The sequence below is a fragment of the Mastomys coucha genome, unplaced genomic scaffold (assembly GCF_008632895.1).
Source record: "Mastomys coucha isolate ucsf_1 unplaced genomic scaffold, UCSF_Mcou_1 pScaffold12, whole genome shotgun sequence".
Taxonomy (NCBI): domain Eukaryota; kingdom Metazoa; phylum Chordata; class Mammalia; order Rodentia; family Muridae; genus Mastomys; species Mastomys coucha.
Genome location: NW_022196894.1, coordinates 1,611,089 through 1,634,399, shown reverse-complemented (window position 1 = coordinate 1,634,399; position 23,311 = coordinate 1,611,089). Strand labels below are relative to the sequence as shown.

The 23,311-nt window shown below is 50.5% G+C and overlaps 2 protein-coding genes across 6 annotated transcripts; one reads left to right on the top strand and one right to left on the bottom strand.

Moving 5' to 3' along the window:
- The first annotated feature begins 1,012 nt into the window (after nucleotides 1–1,012).
- Eef2kmt (eukaryotic elongation factor 2 lysine methyltransferase) lies at nucleotides 1,013–11,279 on the top strand. Of its 2 annotated transcripts, XM_031361647.1 has the most exons (8): nucleotides 1,013–1,130; nucleotides 3,780–3,842; nucleotides 5,841–5,921; nucleotides 6,938–7,039; nucleotides 7,351–7,484; nucleotides 7,566–7,831; nucleotides 8,804–8,950; nucleotides 10,272–11,279. In XM_031361647.1, the coding sequence occupies exons 1-8, from the start codon at nucleotides 1,035–1,037 to the stop codon at nucleotides 10,388–10,390; spliced, it is 1,008 nt and encodes a 335-aa protein (XP_031217507.1). In that variant the 5' UTR covers nucleotides 1,013–1,034; the 3' UTR covers nucleotides 10,391–11,279. The 2 variants fall into 2 exon arrangements, with proteins under 2 accessions (XP_031217507.1, XP_031217515.1); XM_031361655.1 differs by lacking the exon at nucleotides 6,938–7,039.
- Nucleotides 10,543–21,805, bottom strand: Alg1 (ALG1 chitobiosyldiphosphodolichol beta-mannosyltransferase). Of its 4 annotated transcripts, none has more exons than XM_031361631.1 (13): nucleotides 21,563–21,805; nucleotides 20,387–20,464; nucleotides 20,153–20,256; nucleotides 18,965–19,113; nucleotides 16,934–17,023; nucleotides 16,517–16,627; nucleotides 15,648–15,769; nucleotides 15,494–15,532; nucleotides 15,157–15,216; nucleotides 14,130–14,240; nucleotides 12,738–12,852; nucleotides 11,681–11,756; nucleotides 10,543–10,979 (listed from the first exon to the last, which is right to left on the bottom strand). In XM_031361631.1, the coding sequence occupies exons 1-13, from the start codon at nucleotides 21,768–21,770 to the stop codon at nucleotides 10,848–10,850; spliced, it is 1,395 nt and encodes a 464-aa protein (XP_031217491.1). In that variant the 5' UTR covers nucleotides 21,771–21,805; the 3' UTR covers nucleotides 10,543–10,847. The 4 variants fall into 4 exon arrangements, 2 of the variants coding, with proteins under 2 accessions (XP_031217491.1, XP_031217495.1); XR_004116167.1 differs by having other exon boundaries at nucleotides 10,907–10,979; nucleotides 11,681–11,787; XR_004116169.1 differs by having other exon boundaries at nucleotides 10,907–10,979; nucleotides 12,791–12,852.
- Between the last annotated feature and the right edge of the window lie 1,506 nt (nucleotides 21,806–23,311).

The window sequence follows — 23,311 nt, the reverse complement described above, 5'->3', positions numbered from 1 at the left end:
TGCTAAACTAAGCTGTTATACCTTGAACGACAGTGCACTCTTGGGGGATAGCAAGAGTGGCTAGCCAGCATCCTGCCTTTCAACTCTAGGGAGGCATGTGAAGTTTGAACAGAATACTCTGCCACCCGCTGGCCCAAACTCCCACTCTTAGTTCAGATTCTTTTTCCTTGCAAGATCAAACGAAACTCCTGTTGGAAGCCTCTGCAGTTCTGTGCACTAACTTTCAGAGCAGATACTGCTACTGTTATATAATATATATTTACACAAATAACGTAAGGAAATTAAAGACAACCTCACAGAAACAAGCACAGTTCATTTTATTTAAATGAACCCAGCTCAGGAAATATAAGACCAATCCCTTCTTGGTCCCCTATGCTGGCCTGGCTTTTTGGACATGTGTGTGTGTGTGTGTGTGTGTGTGTGTGTGTGTGTGTGTGTGTGTGTGCGCGCGTGTGTGTGTGTGTGTGCACGTGCGTGCGTAGGTAGGCTGAAGGATCCGAGGTATCACTTCCTAACACCCAAGTAGGATTAGACCCCTCCAAAATCTGCCTCGGCTACCACGAGGACAGACTCACCCTAGCCCCGCCCCCAGCCGATCCGAGCCCGCCCCCGGACCATCCAAAGACCGCCTCCTAAGCGCCATTCAACCTCAATCTCAGCCCCACCCCCATAACACACTCGGACCCACCTTCCAATCACTAGACTCCACCCTCAGTTCCGGCCACGGACCGCCCTCTGAGCCCCGCCCCCAAGCCGGTCTAGGCCCCCAGGCCGCCAAGTTGCCGGCTTCAGCTCCGCGAACTGTTTAGAACACGCCCCAGGAGCCAGGCATTAGCCGCCCAACCCGGTCCGGCAGGTTACAACCCGCCTCTACCCTTGCCCCACCTCACTCCCCGCCCCCTGGGCACCACCTGGCCCGCCCCTGGGCGGAGCATATGATAGCCCCGCCCACATCTTGCCTCCTAGTTGCCCCGCCTTCTCCGTCTCAGCCCTCGCTTCCGCCCGTTTCCAGGCAACTCTGGCCCCGCCCCGCGATGGCGCCTGAGGACCACGAGGGGGCCACGTCTCTGCTGCAGAGTTTCGAGCGCCGCTTCCTGGCGGCTCGCGCGCTGCCCTCCTTTCCCTGGCAGGTGGGCGGCGGGCGCGCGGCGGGTATTGGGGTCGAGCACCGCGGGCGGCGGGGCCGGGAGGTTCGGGCTGCTTTTGCTCACCGCTGGACCTGGGGAAGACAGACGGGCCCTTCTCAGGCAGGGTTTTACAGGGTCACGAACCGGGCTGGATTATTTTAGCAACTTTTAAGCTACTAATCGGTCATCTTGGCGACTGCAAAACAACTTTGGAAAACTAAACGCCTTCAAATGGCAAGAGCCGCGCTCTCCTGAAAAGGAGATCAGTTCCCCATGCGAAGGGCAGGCTTCAGGCAGAACCGTCTCGGAGGGAGTACGGACTGAAAACGGGACTTCCCTGTGGCCTGGAGACCTGCACCTCGGACACGAGGCTCCTTTAGAGCGTGCCTCGCTGTTAACTCTTGTGCGGTGAGCTCACCGACATGAGTCACTGTAGATTTGTATTCCTCCAGAGTCTGCCCGGTTTCGTTGGGTGGTTTAGGTAGTTGTATTATTTCATCGACATAAAACATCTCTGGTCTTAACGCAAAACTCGAAGAGCATATAGGTTCTCATTCAGTGTCCAATGTAATAATGATAGTTCACGTGCTGGACTAAGTAAGTACTTGTTCAGGGTCACCCACAGTGCACAGCACTGGCGTCTGTTGTCACTCCATTTGCCCAGGAGTTTAAGAAAGAAAGAATCCCTGGCCAGAAAGACCAGCTTCCTGCTTATAGTTCTAATTCAAACCCCTATGTGCTGTGGGACTTGACACAAATGGCTACATCTCTGTGCCATCATTTCTAATTAGTACACAGTAAAGGATACAATGATAGCAGCCTCTTGCTCCTAAACAGCTGGACTTCTTTTCCTTTGCCCAGCTAGAAATCATAGACAAGAAGTTCTGGGAGTGCGGATCTCTGCTGGTTGTGTTTTTTCTGTGCTTGCTATAGGCAGGCAAGAGTGGCGATTTTTTCTGCATATGAGACCCTTGGTCCTCCGGGAGTTCTTGGGACATTTTGGCTGCCAACAGGCCTAGGTATATGGATTTCCTCAATCTTTGGCAGCAGCCCTTAGAAACGTACAGTTACAGTACGCTCCCTCATTGAGCCACAGCAGCAGGCTATGTAGGTGTTTGAACCAATCACAGCCTTGCCTCTTGTTCCATGCCAGCCATCCTTCCGCTAGACCACTAGGGGGCGTGCTCCCCCTCTGTCCTACAAGGAAATGAGTGCAGAGCAACACGCTGCACCCAGGTTTGTGACAGCAAAAAGTTCTGGCGCAAAGTGTTTCGAACAGCACTGGCTGAGGCCACACCTTGAGCAGCTATTACAATCAGCTCTAGTTGTCTAACGGTGTCTATGGAGTGTTCAGGTAGCCAAAGCTGGTATAAGCTGTCAGACTGACAGTCCTTTTGCTGAAGGCGGCCAAGGTAGAAAGGGAGAGTCCCACAGCTCCAGATTAGGGAGTCACACTGCCCCATCCCCAAACTGTTGCTTATTTATAGGAGAATGAACGTAAGAGTGCTTCTACCAAGAACCTCGAGAGTTTACCATGAACACTAATTGTGCACTCCCCTGCCTTATTTCTGTTGCTCCTTGAGAGGCAGTCCCTCCTGTATCTCACTTTGAGTACAAACCCTGACTTCCACTTGACTGTGGAAGTGCACCAAGTGCTGCCTAGCAGTTACTGGATCAGTAAGTATTTACTGAATGCCGTCCGTGAGCTGCACACCAGAGCACGTCAGAACACATAAGAGACAAGCCCTAAAACAGTAAGGAACCAGAAAACACCAGGTAAAGCCATGTGTGGGAGCTCATGCCTACAGTCACAGCATGGGGTACCAACACAGGAGAATCTCTGAATTAGAGGCCAGCTAGAGCTACGAGGTGAGACCCTGTCTCAGACAGATGAAAAATAAACAAGGAAATGGCAAATAAAGTAGAGTCATCAAAGGCCTCCCCACAGAGACATTTCACCTGCTACCCAAGCCCCAAAGCAGTCAGCCATAGGGTGGTCTCGGAGGAGAGGAAGCAAGGGTCTGGTGTTAGAGGCATGGTTGCTGTGACTAAGAACAGCAAACCAGCTGGTGTGGCCGCAGGGGCATGAACAGAAATGAGACTGTGCAGCTGAGGTCAGAAAAGGGTCAAGGCAAGTCGCAGAGGACCTGATAGGACATCGAGAGGCACTCTGGAGACATAAAGTAGCTTGCTGTATGTCACATACCTGCCTGACTGGAGTTGTAGCTATACTCCCTGTGACAAAGATGGCATTCCGAGGCTTGGCACCACACATCTGAGTCCGCGGGGATTCGAGCTTAGGGAGCAGGTCTCAGGCCTTTATACTGTAACAGATTCTTAGCTTAGCAGCTCAGCCCCTAAGTTGCCATGATCCCATGACTGCTGGACAGGCACATCTGATGCAAATCAGGACTTGGTCTTCTCAAACTCAGCCACATATGGCCCATGACATTAGACCAAGTTCACCTCTGGTGGCATCCACTTTAGATGAGCTCCAAGTCCCTGGGCAGAGATCACTGATACTCTTTACCAGAATATTCCACAGGAGTTAATGTTGCTGAGAAAATGCCCCTGATACACTCCCTCCCCCTCTCTCTCTCTCTCTCTCTCTCTCTCTCTCTCTCTCTCTCTCTCTCTCTCTCCCTGGAACAGAGCCTAGAAGAAAAACTAAAGGACCCTTCAGGTTCTGAGCTGTTGCTGGCTATTCTGCAGAAGGTAAGAGCCCCAACATCCCCAGACAACAGACCCAAGCCTTGCCTATATCTTTTCCAAATACCAGTGTCCAGAGAACAGAAATACAGCACTTGGGTTGGCATTACCCAGAGGCGTCATCACCACAGACAGACATTTGGTTTGAATGGATGAAGAAGAAACTCAAATAGCTGCATGAGATGAGAGAAGCTAGATATATTTCCTTTTTTTTTTTTAAGACTTTATGGAGTACTACTATGCCAGTTTTTTCTAGATGACTTTTAACTTTTGGGTTGTTTTTTGTTAGTGTGTGTTGTGTGTTTGTCTGTGTCTCTGTGTGTGAGTGTGTGTGAAATACATGCATACACTGTCCTTAGAATCCAGAAAAAAAAAAGTGTCAGATCCCCTGGGACTGAAATTATAGAGTTGTGAGCTAACACATGGGTGCTGGGAATCAAACCTGGGTCCCCTGGAAGAGCAGCCAGTGCTTTCAACCACTGAGCCATCTCTCCACCCCACACCACTTGGGAAATCTTGAACCACAGAGAGATAACAGGTGACAGATGACTGCTTCCAGCATTTGTTAACTGCTCTGAAATGTTCTTCTTTGCATTTAAGTTAAAAATAATAAAGCCCATCTTGCCTGTTTAGTATTGGAATCAGCAGTGGGCTTTGGTCTCAGAAATGCATGTGCCCATGACCTGAATCAAGGACAGATCACACCACCATGTCCTGTGCCTTGACCTTCTTACGGGTCCTGACCTTCCAGCAGGGGAAAACTGTAGTCTTCCTCCTCAGAAGGAATCGCCAGAGGAGCGTGTTTGCATATAAATTCAGGGAATAAATTTTCCCCTAGCCACTGAGCCCACCCTAGGAGCCTAGACCAGGAATTCTGTGCTGAACCAGGGCCAATGCAAATTCAGCCTAAGCTATATTGTATCAGAAAGATGAAGGGGGAAGCAGGCAGGCTTTGTCTTACAACCTTCCATGGGTGACCCAACCAAACTTAGAGCACACTCCTTTAAGATCTAATGGCGTTATCTACCAATGAGCCCTCAGTAGGAAGCCCTTGAAGGCCTTAATGGAGCAGTTCTCAATGACCTGTGGATCATGATGTGATTAGAGCCCAGAGCAGGACTAGAACGATGGTTCTCAGCCTGTGGGTTGTGACTCCTCTGGGATATCTAAGACCATCAGATAATACAGATATTTACATCATAATTCATTCAGTAGCAAAATTAATTATGAAGTAGCATCAAATTATTTTATGGTTGGTGGTCACAACATGAGGAACTATGTTAAGGGGCCTTCACGGGCTCCTGTAGTTCTCACGAGGCAGCAAGCCACACCTCCTTCCAGCCCCATTCCATGTCCTGCTTTCTGCTGGTCCTCTGACCTTTCAGAGCCACCTGGGAGCTACCCCTTGCTCCCCCTGGCTGGAGAGCCAGCACCTCACTTCTGGAGGCTTTCCACTGAGGCACTAGTTCTCTAGGCAAAGCTTTTGCTCTTCCATATTTGCCTGTTCAACCCCATCTCCAACCTTCCTCCCCACCTAGACCTCATCGCCAGGACAACAGACATCTGAGAAGTCTGGCTCCTGCCACTGGGCCCTCACCTCTTCTGTGAAGCCAGATACCCCACTTTCATCCTCACAACAAGCTAGCATTGTTCCCACCTGCCAGTCTGGGTAGGCAGGAAAGGGCCTGTGAGCTCAGGTGCCTACCCAGAGTTATGCTGCTACATGCAAATGTCTTAAAGAAAGATCTTAAAACTTATTCTTAAATTTGGAATGGCAGCACATACCTATAAACCTAAGACAGGAGGATTGCAAATTTGAGACCAGTCCATGCTATCTAGCAAGACCAATTCAAGAAAAGACTCCATCTTGTAGATGCCCAGGGCACATACCCACATTGTTCCTGCATATCTTTGCTGGAACATCAATCCCCCTCCAGTCATATGAAGCATCTAGGACACTGAAGGCAGGACTCTGCAGCAACCACCTTGTCTTTGGTTGTCTAGACTGTGAAGCACCCTGTGTGTGTGCAGCATGGACCATCTGTGAAGTATGCCCGCTGCTTTCTCTCAAAGCTCATCAAAAAGGTCAGTGATGGGTAGTGGCTGCTGGGGACAGGCCACGCAGTGGGATACAGAGCTCCAGAGTTTTACCAGGTGCCAGCAGCCCCACCTCCCTGCCCTCTGGTTGTTCTGTAAGCTCTGGGTCAGGGCTTCCTTGGAGGGGGCCGCTGGTGGGGAGAACATGGTCAGAAAGGACAGAGGAGAGCAGCAGGGCTCTCAGCAGCAGCTTCTCCTCCTAAAGTAAGGTTGTCCTTCCTACCAGACCACCCCTGCCAGTGAATGAAGATGCCTCCTCCTCCCCAGTCCTACCAGCCATGCACCCCTGTTGGAAGTCCGTTCTCACAGTCCCTTCCCACCTAGTTCCTTGTTATTCTCCCAACTGGGCTGCTGGCCAGAATCCTCTCAACCTCTGTAAGATACCTTTGGAGGACAGATCCAGACCTGCTCCATGCCACTCCAGACAGCCATGGAGAAGAGCAGCGGGCCAGCTTCAGTCAGCCCTAAAGCTGGTAGCTCTCGACAGGCTCAGCACAGGTGTGAGCCTTGCTTCTGTACCACTCTGGCCCCAAGCCTCAGCACCCTGGTAGGAGAGACGGGGCTGTGAGGCCTGGTGAAGCCATGCTTCCGTGGCACCGAGCGGCATCTTGAAAGCCTCTGCATTGAGCCTGGGGCTCACATGGACAGCAGCACCTCTCTGAGGCAATGTGGCTCTCCTAGACTCTGCCTGCCCTCTTTCCACACCTCTCCTTGAGGCACCCCACCACTGCACTTTTAATTTTGTTAATTTTAATTCTAAGTTGTTCAAATGCTGGCATGCCTCCCACTCCAACATTCCCCTCTAAATTCAGTAAGATGAGGCTGGAGTCTGGCTCTGCAGTCCAATGCCGGCCAAGCGTGCACACGGTCTTGGCTTCTATCTCCAGCCCCATGAAAGCTGTGAAAGCTACCCAGTCCTGTTCACAGAGCAGGCAGAAGCAAGAGACAGAATGGTTGTTTACAAGGGTCAGTGTGATCTCTCAATTAAGGCCGTCTGTTCCCAGCATGAGGCTGTACCCACGGAGCCTTTGGATGCACTGTACGAGGCATTGGCAGAGGTTCTGATGGCCAAAGAGTCCACCCAGTGCCACCGGAGCTATTTGCTGGTATGAGACATGCCTGTTGTGTTGTGCTTTCCCCTCTTCACCACGCATGCTCTCTTCTCTCTGACTGGGTCATTCTAAAGGTGTTAGACGAAGGGGATCACACAACATGGAACCTGAGATTGGCTCTTTTCGATCAGCACAATATCCTTGAGATCAGCCACACTGCCTGTGTGGGGAGGTTGTTACTTTTCATTGTTGAGTACCTTCTGCAGCATAACCATATCATGTTCTGCTCAGCCATGCACTTGCTATGCTTTAGGTCCCACCAGTCATACTCTAATGGTTTTGTTTATTTTTCTTCTTGTCTACAGCCTTCAGGAAATTCAGTCACCCTCTCTGAGAGCACTGCCATTGTGTCCCATGGCACCACAGGCTTGGTTACATGGGACGCTGCTCTCTACCTGGCAGAATGGGCCATCGAGAACCCAGCAGTCTTCACCAACAGGTGATCTTGGGGCATAGGGCAGGGCACTAAGATGGTTGGCGCTGGTGCAGTTGTGAACACAGGTCCCCGTCTCCCACTCAGGACTATCCTGGAGCTAGGCAGCGGAGCTGGCCTCACAGGGCTGGCCATTTGCAAGGCATGCTACCCCAGAGCGTACGTCTTCAGCGACTGTCATGCCCAAGTGCTTGAGCAGCTCCGTGGAAATGTTCTCCTCAACGGCTTCTCCTTAGACCCGCACACTCCCATTGATGCAGGCAGCCCGAAGGTGACAGTAGCCCAGCTGGACTGGGACGAGGTGACAGCCTCTCAGCTCTCTGCCTTCCAGGCGGACGTTGTCATTGCAGCAGGTAATGCCCCAGCAGCAGGGCTCATTCCAGCAGGAAGAAGCTCTGGGTGCTGCAGGCAGGGACCAGCAGAACCCCAAAGAGACACCCCGGGCTCCCGATGTCACAGCCCATACTCCAGAGCCTCAGGTCCCTCTGGAGACGACTGCTCTCACTGCTGTGGCTGTCCATGAACAGCCAGCTGTCCTCAGAAGACTTAAGATGAGCAGGATAGGTGCCAGGGCAGCACACTAGGTGGCCAGGAGTACCTTGCCACGGCTGCCCTGAGGCCACTGATTTCCCTCCCAGCTCCTATATGAACACTAGAGCAGTCCCACCCACCACAAGGACTGTGCCCTCCCTTGCTGGTGACAAGTCACCCAGGATCTTTAGGCCATGCAGCCTGTGGTCCTCCCAGGGCCACATCCAACTTTTTAACCTGTTAGCATCATCCTGGGTCGTGTTTAAATGAGGTGGCAGGTACCAATTCAGAGAACAAGAGCTGAGAAGCTCCGCCACACTGTCCATGCTGGCTCCGTGCAGATACGCCATCACTGTGCCATGTGGCCTTGGCACACATCTGTCTACCATTTGGGTCCTAAGTCCCTGACTTGTGCCCTTTAGAGATAGCAAAAGAGCCCAAGTCTCTTAGGAAACAGAATGGAGTCTTTGAAAGAAAGGTTTGCCTAGGCCACCAGAGTCTTGCTCCCTATCACAACAGATCACTGAGAACAGCACACCCCACCCTCCACCCTCTAAAAGCCCAAAGCCAGGCTAGGATCTGCTTCACTACAGAGCTTCTAAGTGAGCAAGGGGCACAGGACCGATTTTGCCACAGGAGGGTCCATTGTAGAGGCCTTTGCTCCTGGGGCTTCCCTTTCACCTGGGTGTCTTCCTACGGAACAGCACACATCCTAACACTGCTGCTCCCAAGCCCTCACCCCACACCCCCGCAGCTGGTGGGGGGCCCTTTCAGTAACAGCCTTTCCATTGTAGATGTGCTGTACTGCTGGGAGGTGACACTGTCACTGGTCAGGGTCCTGAAGATGCTCGCCCACTGCCAGAGGAAGAACACTGCTGACTTCTATGTGGCCTATACTATCCGCAGCCAGGACACAGGCAAGCTGTTCATCACAGAGCTGGGTCAGTTCCCGACCTGTGGGCCACCATTCTGTCATGAGGAGGGCTTAACAAGTGGGCTGACATTGGCCTTGCTCCTCAGCATCCTTATCTTTCTGTGGTGACATTCACCTGGGACACAGCCTGGCTTGCAGAGGCCGTGGGCAGTTGGCTGCCATTGTAGAGCCCCAGGTGACACTACTGTGAATCTTGTCTGTCACCCAGCCTGATACTCACCAGTACCTAGGGTGTGTCCAGACATCCCACCTCAGCTATGCAGACCCTGAGGCACTCAGATTGAGTAGCCCAGGCTCCTGTGGCTGAGTCCAAGCTACACCCCACCTACTCAAAGCCATCGCCACAGCCCCTGCATGCCAAGCAAGGCACACCACACATACCCAGTGCAGTGTGATGTTATCCTGGCCCAGCTCCCTTACCAAGGCCTCTCCAGCAGCTGTCCACTCACCTGCCCCAGCGGCTATGGACAGGCTGACACGCAGACACCCCCAACCAGTGCATGTAGGCGAGTGCCACCTGAATCCACTGTCCTTCAGATGATCTCACACACAGCCTGCCACATTCCTTCCCTGTGAGGACTAGAGGGTACCAAAGAGCATCCAGCCTGTGCCTGACTTCAATAACTCTTTATGGGGACCAGAGCGCTTACCTGAATGGTAGGATACTTATCTACTATGTGCACAGTTGGATTCCATCCATAATACTTAAAAAAAAATTACAACTAGGAGGAACGAAGGAATCTACAGAATGTGTGCCAACTTATACTCAGGTGGTGGGAATCTAGAGCCTCGTGTACTTTTTTTTTTTTGTTTTTGCCTGCACTACTCTCTAAACTATTAGCTTTATTTGTAACACAAGTCTAATTAAGAAACCATCTTGGCTCACAGTACTTGCAAATCCCTTAAAGCCAGACAGCGGCAGTTAGATCATAGCTGATCTCTGCTTGTGCCAACTGACAGGGCAGGCAGGCGCAGAGAGGCAGGGAGCCCAACAGGCTTAGTAGGAGAGAATCAGTAAGCAAAAGTGCTTACTCTACATACAAGACCCAAGTTTGGATCCTCAGCACCATGTAAAAAGTTGGGTTGTGGCAATAAGTACTTGTAATTCTACTGCCATCTAGGGCAGAGACAGGATGGCTGGGGCTTAAGAGAATGAAGTGGGAAACGAGCGAGCAGAACCTCTGCTGACCTCCTTTAGACGAAGCATGGCCACACATACACACACCTGTAGAGCATCTACCTGGGCCTGGAAACCCGGGCCCAAGCAGATCAGCTTGAGTGCACACCTGTGTCAACTGCCCTCCTGAGATCTCTGTACTCTTATCTAGACCGTGCCGGGTTCTCCTGGGAAGAGGTACCCCCTCACACTGGCAAACTGTTCCCTTATGAAGAGCAGTCAACCATCGTAATCCTGAAGATCATGCTGACTGCTCGCCATGGTGTTTGAAGGTGACTTGAAAAATGAGATCACTGTCATGGGAAAGCTGAAAAGGCTTCTGTTAGGACTGTTAAGGAACAGACCACAGATGTACAGTAAGCACAGGCTAAGCACTGGTGCCCGCCCTCAGCCGCTCATCTGCAGTGGAAGCGTCTCCATTATACAAATAAATATACAAATTTATTAAGTATTACTGTCCTGTCAGACAGCTCAGCCTTGCTCAGCCAAGCCTATGAGCACAGGATATCCCAGAGCTCACAGCTGCCCAGCAGAACCAGAACTCAAGGTATGTGACGAGTCCAGCAGGAATAAGAGTGCTCAGTACAGAAGAGCTTCTCGGCTGCCAGATCACTCTTCCTGTCACCCACTGCTGTCCTCAGGCTTCTGACCACTAGGGGGCACTCAAAAGCCCTGGCAGGACGGGTAGCCACAGGATGGATGGGGCCCTGTCCTCTGGGCCTGAAGGTCATTTGTGAGTGACCAAAGGGAGTACAGTCTGCTGCCAGCTCTCATCCCAACGCAGCTGCTCTGACTCCTGGAGTTTCTTCCGGAACTGGCTTAGCTTTCCAGCAGGGTCAGGAAACTTTGAGAAAAGCATCTAGAGGAAAAGGAAAATTGGAACTTAGCTCCCTGCACCAGGCCAGGTCCATCTTGCTCATGTCCAGCAGTGCCCCTCCCCTCACTTAGTGGATCCATCTGCTCACCCACATCCCTGCCCTGGAGAATGGCCAGCCTCCACCTGCTACCCTCTCCCCTTCCCCTCCCATCCTTAGCATATCCCTACAGATGTAGTTAAGATGGAAGCCTTTAATGTGTCTATCAGGGACTAGAAAACTGCAGCCTTCAGGTTGGGTCCTGCCCACCTGGCTTTGTAAATAAAGTTTTATTGGAACTCAGACTATTTGCACATGTCCACAACTAGTATTCCCATCCATTCCAGAATGGTATTGCAGAGTTCTTACACAGACTTAAGGTCAGAAACGAGAGGACATTAGTTGTATAAGGTCAGGCCCTCAGCAGATGCTCCCTTGGCCTCCACCTTCCTTAAAGGGCAGCACAGTTCCCATCTTTGAACAAATACGGCAGGCGTATGTATTTGTGCATGGCTCTTCCACGCCCTAACAGTGTGAATGAGTGGCTGACAGCCCAGACTGAGAGGCCACCTTGGAGCCCTCTGCTCCCTTTCTCTACACCCCCAGAGCTCCACCATAGCTGCCCCTGTGTGGGAAGCAGGGATCATGGAGCTGGCTCAATGCCAGGCTTCAAAGCACCAAGCCCCACAGGGAGTAGGCCCACTACCTGCAGCTGAGCTGCCAGCTCCTCAGCATCCTTGAAGACCAGGCCATTCTCTCCATGTTTTACGAGCTCATTTAAACTGCAGAGAGAACCAGGGACTTGAGAGCCAGCTAGAGAAGAAAAGGAACCGAACTGAGCCACCACTACCCCCTCAGGTGAAACTGGCCTCTGTTCTGAGCTGAAGTATTTGGGACAGAAAGGCCTACAAGAACAGATGTCAAAATGCCAGGCTGATTTGAAGAAGGGAAGGTGGCCTTCCTGTCCTGAGATGGTTTCTGTGTTTTTCTCCAGCCTGAGAGCTAGGGTCCCAGCTTGTCTATACTTGGCCCCACACATTAAGGGTAGCTTTTCAGAGTGACAGTCCCTGAACTTGAATCACACAAGGGTTTCACATCCTCAGCTTCCCATCCAGAGGCTGCTTCCTACTACCAAGCTGCAGCCTCTGTGCTCACATCCGCCCTGGCCAGGGAAAATGGAGTCCCAGAACTGCACTGGTGAGATAATCCAAGGCAGCCATGAGCTCAGCCACAGAGCAGAGGTAAAGCAAGACAAGCGTGTGTGGCCAGCATCCCTCTCTCAGCGTGAGCCTGAGGAGCATGCTGACCATGAGCAACCCCCTGACCTGTCCTGCTCTCTGCAGGACTCCCTTTGTGCATCCAGAGGCTCAAGTCCCTTATGTCCCATATGCTGCTGTGTTTGCATATGGTCCACATGAACATCCTCTCTAGGTGACATCTAATATCCCAGCAGTGCAGCAGGGATAAGAAAAAAGCTCATGTTGACATAGACACATTCAACATGCTCCTTGCTACAGTTGTTCCTGAGACAGGAACTTACTGTGTAACACAAGCTAGGTTTCCAGCTCCAGGACCTCTGGCCTTTGCCTCCGGACTACAGGCTCCTATTTCCAACATCCTAAAGCCTTTTGCACTTGGATGACTGGTGTGACTGGAGTGGATGCACCAAGCTGACTGGCCTTCACTGGAGCTCAGCAGAACCACAGGGCCCCCAAATGCTGATCTAGAATACGCCCCAAGTAAGGCTCTGTATCTGCTCCTACCACTTGAAGTTCACGGCGCACACAGGCAAGTAGCACCCAAACATGTCCACCACCTTCATGGGCAGGTCCAGACCACTGGAGGACATGTGTAGGCAGACACCCAGATCCGCTGACCCTGCAAAGACAGTCGAAATCCTAGGACACATTCTCCCAGGCCTATGTAGTGACCCCCAGACAATGAGTGGAAATCAGAAGCTGTCCCTGAGATTGGCCCCAAACACAGATGGCATAAGCTGACCAAGAAGCCAGGCAGCCTAACCAGAGGCAAAAACATGGTTGACCACTGGATCCTGTCTCACTCTGCCTAATGGATACTTTGGTTTTGTTCATTTTTATTTGTATTGATTTATTGTTCATACTTAGCCATAACTCATTTTCAAAGAGAAAACTCGCAGGCACTGTGGTAGCAGAGCTATGGTTTTGGTTCACTTGGCCTTGTCAAGAACACCACCCAGTGACCACTTATAAATGATTGGCTTAGGCCAGGCGGTGGTGGCGCACGCCTTTAATCCCAGCACTTGGGAGGCAGAGGCAGGCGGATTTCTGAGTTTGAGGCCAGCCTGGTTTACAGAGTGAGTTCCAAGACAGCCAGAACTATACAGAGAAACCCTGTCTCGAAAAAAAAAAAAAAAAGATTGGCTTAGCAGGAGAAGGTGCTTGCTGACAAGCCTGACAACCTGGCCCCATCCCTAGATCTCAGAGAACGGAAAGAGCCAGCTCCTCTAAGTTGTCCCCTGATCGCCATATACCTGCCATGACACAAGTGTGCTACCCACTGCATACCCACATAAACACAACAAATAATGACTACAGTGGCAAACTTCATTAGATGCTCTTTGCCAGAATAATTATAAGAACTCAAGATTAAAAATGTAGGGCTGAGCAAGGCCTGTGGTGCATGACTTTAATCCCAGCACTTGGGAGGCAAAGACAGCTGGATCTCTCTGAGTTCAAGGTAAGGTTTTACTGTCTCAAAAGTAAAACCTTAACAAAAACTGAAAAAAATAAAATCAAATCAAGGAAACCAAATCTACAACAAATCCAGCAAAAATCAGATATCAGCCGAGGAGTGGAGCATTTGTGTGAGCCCAGCAGTGGGGAGGTTAAGACAGGATCATTGTACAAGTTCAAGGCCAACCTCAACTATACATTGAAATCTTACTCAAAAACAAACCAACAAACAAATGAAGGAAAAGTCCAGACACGGTGGTGCACACCGGTAGTCTCAGCACTCAGAGCACTGAGGCAGGAGGCTTTGCTACAAACTCAAGGCTAGCCTTGGATACAGAGATCCTGTCTCAAAAACTACAGCCAAACAGATTGGTACCATGTTCCCTGTCTGCTCTTATGGGATAGTGTGGCCTCTGCCCTCCCCAGAGCCTGCCCTCTTACCTAGAAGCAGTGGGTAGTCCTCAGCTTCCAGCCATGGGGTGCAGAACTGCACATGCTGAAGGTGCTTCTGGCTGATGAGGTGGCGGTAGTGCTCTCTGAGCGGCCCCTTCCCTTCACAGAAAAGAAAAGTCACCACCATGGCCACTGTCCATCTCTGCCAGTGGGCAGGTCCTGCTGCTCCAGCTGGCACTTAACAACCCTTTCCCAGCACCACACCCACACCACCATGCCCACTGTCCATCTCTGCCAGTGGGCAGGTCCTGCTGCTCCAGCTGCCACTTAACAACCCTTTCCCAGGACCACACCCACCAGTGGCCGCATCAGGCCCTGACATCCCATGGCTGGGATGCTGAGCACACACCCCAGCTAGCTGGCACAGGGCTACAGATTGCACAGGGGTCCAAGATAATGCTAGAATGCCAGCAAGATGGACACAGCATCTCCACCTGCGCCAGTGACGCCAGCCATCCTTAGCATACCTGAGCCCCCAAAGGGTAGTGAGCCGCCCTGGGAACTCAGTTAGGAGGGAACAGGAGGATGTAGCTGCCTAACCCTGTAAATGAACAGAAGCCATACTGCTTCCAACCTCCAGAGGTTAGAAATCCTCTGGGAAAGGGAAGAGTCTGGGCTAAGTACTACCATCCCAGATGGAAGTCCGTACTCCAGAGTCCTTTCTGAGCTCAGGCTCTCTACATATCAGGCAGATGGTAGAAACACCACCCTGAGGGCTTACTGACAGAGGCCTGTCCCGGCTACTTGAGAGGCTGAAGCGGGTTAGTATATCAGGGCTTGCCTGATTACAGGGTGGGTTCAAGGCCAGCCTGGACAACTTGTATGGAGATATATCTGAGTTGTAGAGCACTTGCCTGACATAGACAAGACCTTAGGGAGGAAGAGAGAAACTACCCTGGAGAATTGAGGTGATGACCAACAAGACAGTGTCCTACACACGTATCCTGTAAAGGCCATGTGCCCATTCTTCACCCTCCGCCCTTCTAAACCCATGAAATGGTGTTCTCATCAGTACCTGTTATCACACAGACGAGAGAGGGAAGGCTGTCTCCAGTCAGTGCTTGTTGCTCAAACTCTATTTTTAAAAAAGGCACAACAACCAGGAGAAAATAGGTAAGAAATGAGAGGCTGCTCCCCAAGGGCTGCTAGTCCCCAGACACATCCGACTGAGGGTCTAGCCACTCAGTGACCACATAAGAGCAGTAAGCTTCCCATGCCCCCCCTACCATCTCAAGCAGGCCTACCCATGACACCAGGGGCAGACCACATGACAGGCTTCAACAAAAGGTCAGGTAGGGACTCAGAGGCAGCCCCTACCGAGTTCTGAGCTGCTGATGCAGCCACACACCTACTTTCTAATGCTCGCAACAGGATGGAGAAGTCCTCGTCCTCTACAGAGAGAAAAGAGGAGTCACAGTTGCCTCCCAACCGCCTACCCTACTCAGATACCCACCCTTGGATCCCAAAGCAAGCTGGGCACACAGCCCAGGTGCTGGGGAGGCAGACCTGTCCAGCTAGTGCTGCTCACGAGCAGTGCTGGCCGCCCATGCAGACGTCTCACAACCCCACTCTGACAATCCCTCTCAGTGAAGGCCGACCTCTCTGTGTCAGGGTCTGAGGGCTCTGAGCTGAAAAATCAGAGAAGAGATAGATATTAGACATGGTGGCACAAGAACAGAGCCAGAGGCAGGCCACAGCCATGCTGGCACCTCACTGAACTCACAGATCCTGGTTGCTGGCACTGAGGTTACATATGAGCAACACCCACTCCACCACTCAGTGCCACCTCCATAGGCTCCCCACCCTGCCTGCTTAGCATCCCTGTAAGGATATACTGACCCACCTCCCCCGCCATGCTCAGTTCCTAGGAGCGCACGGTAGACATGGGCAGGTGAGATGCCCAGGGGACACTCAGGTCCCTTGCCCAACAAGAACCCACTGGCAGCTGGACAAGATAGCTCAGGGCTCAGCAGGCAGTTTCTTAAAAGCCAGACAGTAGAGATCCCTTCGGCTTTGTGGGCCATCAACTGCTGTGAAGCGCAGTTCCACTGCTGCCATGTGGAAGGAACCATTATTTTCAAGGGAAGGCAAGGGCTTCCTGTGTAGCTCAGGCTGGCCTCAAACTTACAATCCTCCTGCCTCCCAAGTCCCCAGATTACAGGCATTCACCACTACACCAGGCTTCCAACAGCCACCAACAACACAGAGGTGAATGGGTGGCCTGTGTTCCAATGAAACCTTTTTACAGCAATAGGTGACAGGTCACAGCTTTTTACAGCAATAGGTGACAGGTCACAGCTTTAGTTTGCTGCCTCTAGATGAGTGAATCCGCAGGTCGGCAGGAGACCAGGACGGCAGAGAGAAGGGAGACATACCAACTCTGGAATGGAGAGTACGTGCGGCTCAGCTTCATGAAGAGTTCATGCTGCAGGTCCAGGGGCGTCTCCTTAAAGAAAGATGCTGGCTTGTCGTAGAGAGTCACAGCCCTGACATGAGATGGGAGTGAGCAGAGAAAAATCTAAGCAAGGGGACACAGCAGGATCCCAAAAAGCAAGACAGTTTGGGGAAATCCAAGAGACAAGAAATGAAAATTCCTTAGAATGGTGCAGATATTTAGCACCAAAATGTCCTGGGCCACACAGCTGGCAGGGGAAGAAGGCCTCCTGACTCCCCCTTTGGCTTCTCAAAACCAGTAACCATCTCCCAGGCCTGAGTACTTCAATACAGTACTGTAGCACTGGACTGTAGCTCTCAAAACACATGCATTGATGGGCATCCCAGGCCCTGCATACCTGACACACCAGTTCTCTGCCAGGTCCTCCCGCATAGCATTGGTCACACACAGGTTCAGGTGGGACAGGCGTCCAAAGAACTTCTCATACCTACAAAATATCTTGGGGATCAGCATGGACCCCTGGGATGAGCCTGGATGCCACCCCAACCTCCACATGACTTGATACCCCAGGCAGTGGAAAGGCTGCAGAGCTAGGGCTGAGCCTATCAGAATGCTCCATGAGCTCCCACTAAGTTACTCTCTCAAACCTTCCTTTCCTCTCACTATTCTGCCTACATAGTGACTTTAAAGGGAATCAATTCCCACAAATTCAGGCTCATGCAATAAAGAGGAGAAACCCAATAAGGGCTGCTTAGCCACATCTCAGACACCCTGCACACTCAGGTCTGCAGCTGTCTCTCACTGCAGTCTGAAGGGAGGCAGTGATGGTGAGGCTTCATCCCAAGAGAATGAGGAAGAGAGAGAGCAAATCAAGGTTACTAAGCTGCAGGCTGGAATGTGGCTCAGCTGGTAGACAGCTTGCCTGGCACGTTCAAGGCCCTGGTTCTACCTCTAGTGCTTAAAACATGGGGCATGGTGGTGCATGTGTATCCAAATGCTAAAACGGAAGGAGAAAAAGGCAAGAGGATCAGAATTCATGGTCATCCTACAATACTCAGATTTGAGGCCAGTCCACAATATACACTGTCTCAAATATGTGTGTATTACATACATATATGTATATATACACATACATGTACATATTGAATGAGTAGGGATGTAGCTTGGTTGGTAGACAGCTTGCCCATAATGCATCAAAGTTCTGGGTTCCATCCCCAGCACATGATAAAATAAGTGTTGGTAGTGCACACCTATAATACCAGCACTTGAGAGGTAGATCAAAACCAGCCTACAATTAATGAGACTCAAAAAACAAGTTTAGGGACCAGAGAAATGCCTGAGCACTGGCTGTTCTTCCACAGAACCAGAGTTTAATTCCCTAGACCCACATGGCAGCTCACAACCATCTATGAACCCAGTCCCAGAGGATCTGATCTCTTCTTCTGTCCTCTGCAGGCACGAGATAAACACATGGAACACAGACAAACATGCACGCAAAACATTCATATGTAAAATAATATTCATATATAAGGTAACTTTGTTTGTTTGTTGCTGGCCTTGAACTCAGAGATTTACCTGCCTCTGCCTTGCAAGTACTGGGATTAAACACATGTGCCACCACCACCCAGCTGTCTTTTGTTGTTGTTGTTTTGTTTTGTTTTGTTTTGTTTTTTTAAATAAAGTAATACTTAAAAATAAAAATGAACCAGCAAATTTAATTACCAAAAAAATCATAAAAGTAGGATTGCTAACTGGTGGTGGCCAACACCTTTAAGCCCAGCAGAGTTAAGCAGATCTCTGAGTTCAAGGCCAGCCTGGTCTTCAGAGTTCCACGACAGCCAGGGCTACACAGAGAAACCCTGTCTCAAGGGAAAAAAAATGTAAAATTACTAAAGTGGGTGTAGTTTATTGTGCCTGTAATCCCAGAGTATAGGTAGCTGAAGCAAGAGGACCAACAGAAATTCAAAGCCAAAGTCTGGGCACTGGAGCTACACCAGAGTACTGCAGCCTTTTCTTCCCTCCAGCTACCGGTCGGCTCTGGAATGCAGCTTCCTGGGGCTGATTCCTGACTGACTTCTGTGCAGTAAGAGGCAGCATCACTCTCAGCCCACTCCCCTAACTTTTACAGTGCACCATAACTGTGGGTGATGGAGACAGAGTGGGAAACACAGGACCTGGCTTGGAGCCTGGCACAAAGCTGGTGCTCTGTGACAGGAGCAGCTGCCTGACCTGCTGGTCTCACAGACAGCAGTCAGTCCCAGCAAGGTATCAGAGAGGATACAGCTGGCTGACCCCACAGCAAGAAGCACACAATGAGATTGGCAACCAGGATCAGAGTGGAACTAAGGACCCTGCTCCAGATCCAGACCTGCTCACCAAGGCCCTTCTCTAATGACGAACCCAGGGGGAACCACTCACACCCTCTCACCATTTGGCCAGCAGCACAATGGGGTGGCGGGGGCCATGGACCAAGCCCATGATGGAGTAGCCATAGTTGTGCCAGTCGATGACCAGTTTGCTCCCACAAATGCAGCCCACAAACCAGCAGATGGCAATAGCAGGCAGACCTGGAGGGTTCTAGGAAAAAGACTCAGAGGCAGTGGAGGAAGCATAGGCCATGGCCCATGTAGCCTAGAGGAGTGACCACACAGCAAAGAAACCATGGTCTACAAGGCTCTCATCAGCCAATGGACAAAAAGAAGACCCCTTCCACCATAAAAACAAAAACAGCATCAACAACAACAAAAAAGGGGAGTAAGAAGTTATAAAGAAACCAAACTGCCCAATCTGGAAACCCCAAAATCAGCAACGATCAAGAGCACTTAAAACGATGGCTCAGTAGGTAAAGAATTCACCACCCAAGCATGGAGGACCAGACGAGGGTGCTGGATCCCTGGAACTTGAATTACAAATAGTTGTAAGCCCCTATTGTAGATAGTGGGAGTGAAACCTGGGTCCTCTGCAAAAACAGCAAGCAAGTACTGAGCCACTGCTGCGGCACCCTGCAGACACAGTCCCATTTGTTCTTCATGGTATTGAAGAACAATCAGCTTCACGACTCTGATCACTCCCCACTCCCTTCCTCCAGTTTCTCCTCACCTGTCAGTCATCCCTCAGTACCAGTTTCCTTCTCTCCCTCCTGTTCTCACCTTTTCTTCTTTAGTGACCGAGTTAGTTTAGTAACTAGAGTTGCTTGTATTAACCTAGGTGAGGGGTTGTTTACTGGAGAGTGGGCAATTTATTAGTGGGCACACTAGGGAAAAGAGATAACACCCACCCCCAACAACCACTAACTGCCAACAGCTCCTTAGCTAGGGATGGCACCCCTATGAATCCACCCCACCCCCATCCATGCTACAGTGTTGGCAGACTAGACCTTATGCTGGTCTTGTACAGTTGCAAGTTCACCAGCGCAACAGCCCTCCCCATGTTTTTATAGTTTATACACACAAGTATTAAATACATTTGATAATTTGTTCATTTTGTATGTGAACTGGAAATCAAATCTAAGACCTTACTGAGCCACACTCACAACCCAATGTGTGCATGTTTAAAAGACCAGCAAGTGACCTGCTAACAGTGATTCTTACAGAAGGAGACAGCAGCTGGCACTTACCTGGAGGAAGATGTAGGCTGCAGGGTCTGTGCACATCATCTTCCACAACAAGTACACTGCCTGAAATACAACTTTGACTCCATACTGGAGAATTCGGGGCCCAGCTGCAAGTCAGAAAACACCCGTCTCTACAAAAGAACTCTTGGCACTCTGAGAGTCCCCTCATCTTCCCAATACACAAGCATCCCTCCAACCCACACCCCTAGTCAGGAACCTGGAGCTGACTGATCCTACCTCCCAGACCCCGCAGATCTGTCAACTTCACAATCTGAATCCTATCATTCAGCAAGAGTTCATCTCGAGGTTTGGAGTCTGCAAATGCAAATGAGCCCTTTCAGGTATCAGAAGGAGCCATCAAAGTTAGTCAGCTGGATGTGTTTCTTCACATCTGTAATTCCAGTACTCAGAAGGATAAGGCAGGAGAAAGTGTTCAAAGCCAGCATGTGCTACAAAGCAAGCCCCTGTCTCAAGTAAACAAGCTGGAAGAAGAGCAACACCTATCAAAACCTGTCCAGTCCCCAGAAGCCAGAATGGGAAACAAGGTCACTTTGTGTTCTTCTATAGAATACCCTGGAAGGGCATTCATATCTACTTAATGTAACCTGATGACTGGCACACAGCAGGGACTCCATTACATTGATGAAGAGTAGAGTCCTGGATGGCAGTCTGCCCTGGGATAGCACTCCACACGGGGACCAATAAGAGCTATTCCCACCTTCCCTTAGATGGAGCTGGGCCACCCTAAATTCGCAGATCCAATTTGAGGTTGAAGCATGTGTTTGAGGAGAGCTCTGAATGTCCCCGGCATGCTGGTAGATTTCATATGGCTGTGTCAAAAGGTTGGATACCCGAGGGGTTTAGTAGTGCATGCCTTTAATCACAACACTCTAAAGGCAGAAGCAAGTGGATCTCTGTGAGTTCAAGGACACTCTGGCCTACGTAGTGAGATCCAAACCAGCTAGAGGCTGCATAGTAAGAGTGAACCCCTGCAAAGTCATCCACATGGGGCATGATGAAGGAGTGGACACCTCTGCCTACACCTTAGAGAACCATCCACAGCTAGAAAAGCTCTGCGGCTGGACAAGGGATGTGAAGAAACATTTGGCCTGCCAACTCAGTGACAAAGGCAGCACGAGGAAGTGGTGACCAGCACTAAGGTCCTACACACCAGGGTTCCAGCCCGTCTCTGCACTACCTAAACAAGTCAAGTGACAGACACCTTGCAACCGATCTATTTGTAGTCCTCACGTATAGTAATCGGTGGCTGACGCCCGCTGCTCTCAGACATCAGAAAGCAGCGGTGCAGGCCAGAACAGGCAGGAGAGGAGCACAGCCGCTCCTGCCTCGGCCCCAAAACAGGGAGAGTCAAGGCTCCTGGTTGAACCTTCCTCCCAGGTCCCCGCCACTCACTGTAGAACCCCAGCAGCGTCACCGAAAAGCCGCTCTGGGCCAATGACACCGCATGGTACTGCATGCGGGGGCTGCGGCCCAAGTCGCCCAGCACCACGACGACCACGTGCCGGGCCCTGCCCGTTTGCTGCCCACGCTTCCACAGGCCCAGCAGCAGCAGCGGCACCAGCAGCGCCAAAACCAGCAGCGCCACGCAGGACGCAGCCATCTTGGCCGGCTAGCGCCGAGCACGTGACCGGACCAGGAAACCTCGCTATGCGCAGGCGCACACCTAGACCCTGCTGGGGAGCGGGATATGTAAAGTAGGAGAAGGCAGGGCCTTGGATAAGGCGGGGTCTGGAAGAAAAGGAAAGAGGACTTGGTAGCTGGGAGCGGGCTCTGAACGGAGGGGCGGGGCCTGGAAAGAATAGGAAGCCTTTAAAGAGCTACTTAAGGAGCCCAAGAATTAGTAGGACTTAGGCCAAGTTCTCTGAACTGTGTTTTTCCTCTGTGAAAGTAAAGTTGTACCTTTATTGGAGTCTAAGAACTTCTTTTTCAGACCTCTAAGATAAATTTCAAACTACAATGATGATAATTTCCTGCTGATAGAGTACACTTCTCAGCTTCCCTTTCGGGCTATGAAGTCATTTCTACCCCCCACCCCCGCAAGAGGCCACATCTCATCTTCTATGGGTATCTTAGCCATCTGCACAAAAATGCACCCTCACCGTACATGAAGGCTATGATCAGACCCAGCCTCTCTTTATTTACACCTTCTGTCTCTCCATAGCCTCCTTTAATAATCTAAAAAGATAAAGTGTTGGATGAGAGGCTAATGAGAAGTTTTCTTCAGCTAAAGGTGTTTGATGCCAAAATAGGATACCATCTCAGGTACCCACATGATGGAAGGAGAGAATCAACTCTCTATGTCCTCTGGCCTCCACACTCTCTCTGTGACACACCGAGTACCCCACTTGTACACTAAATAAATAAAAACAATTTGGCTGAATTTCCTAGTTGTGTTGAGGAAAGAGACCATTCCCTGAGGAGTGAGTGTATAAACAAGATCATGGCTACACATGGAAAATGGGCTTTGTTGGTAGAAGGCAAGAGACCATAGGGCCTCTGGCTGGTCATGCTCTATTTAACAGAGGTGCCTTCCAGTGAGAAAATTTATTAAGCAAAATGTTTATCTCTTTATTTGTTAAGATGCATGCACATTGCCGGGTGGTGGTGGCACACGCCTTTAATCCCAGCACCTGGGAGGCAGAAGCAGGCGGATTTCTGAGTGCAAAGCCAGCTTGATCTACAGAGTGAGTTCCAGGACAGCCAGTGCTACATAGAGAAACCCTGTTTCAAAAATACCAAAACAAAAAAAAGAAAAAAAAAGATGCATGTGCATACAACATTCCAAATATAAAAGAACAGAACCAGGCATAGCATATGCTGTAATTCTGGCACTTTGGAGGAGAAGCTGAAAAATCATTTCAAGATCATTCTCTACTCCATAGGGAGTTCAAGACCTGCCTGGGCAGTTTAAGACCAGAACTCAAAAAAGTAAATAAAGGGCTGGAGAAATGGCTCAGCAGTTAAGAGCTCTTACTTGCAATCATGTGGAATTCAAATCCTAACACCCATGTAGCAAGCTGGGTGTCACCCCAAAGCCTCTAATCTCAGCTGTGAGGAGCAGAGACAGAAAGCTCACTAAGGTTTGTTGGCTTCCAGTTTATAAGGGAAAACAGGAGACTCGAGTTTAGGGAGAAAAGAATA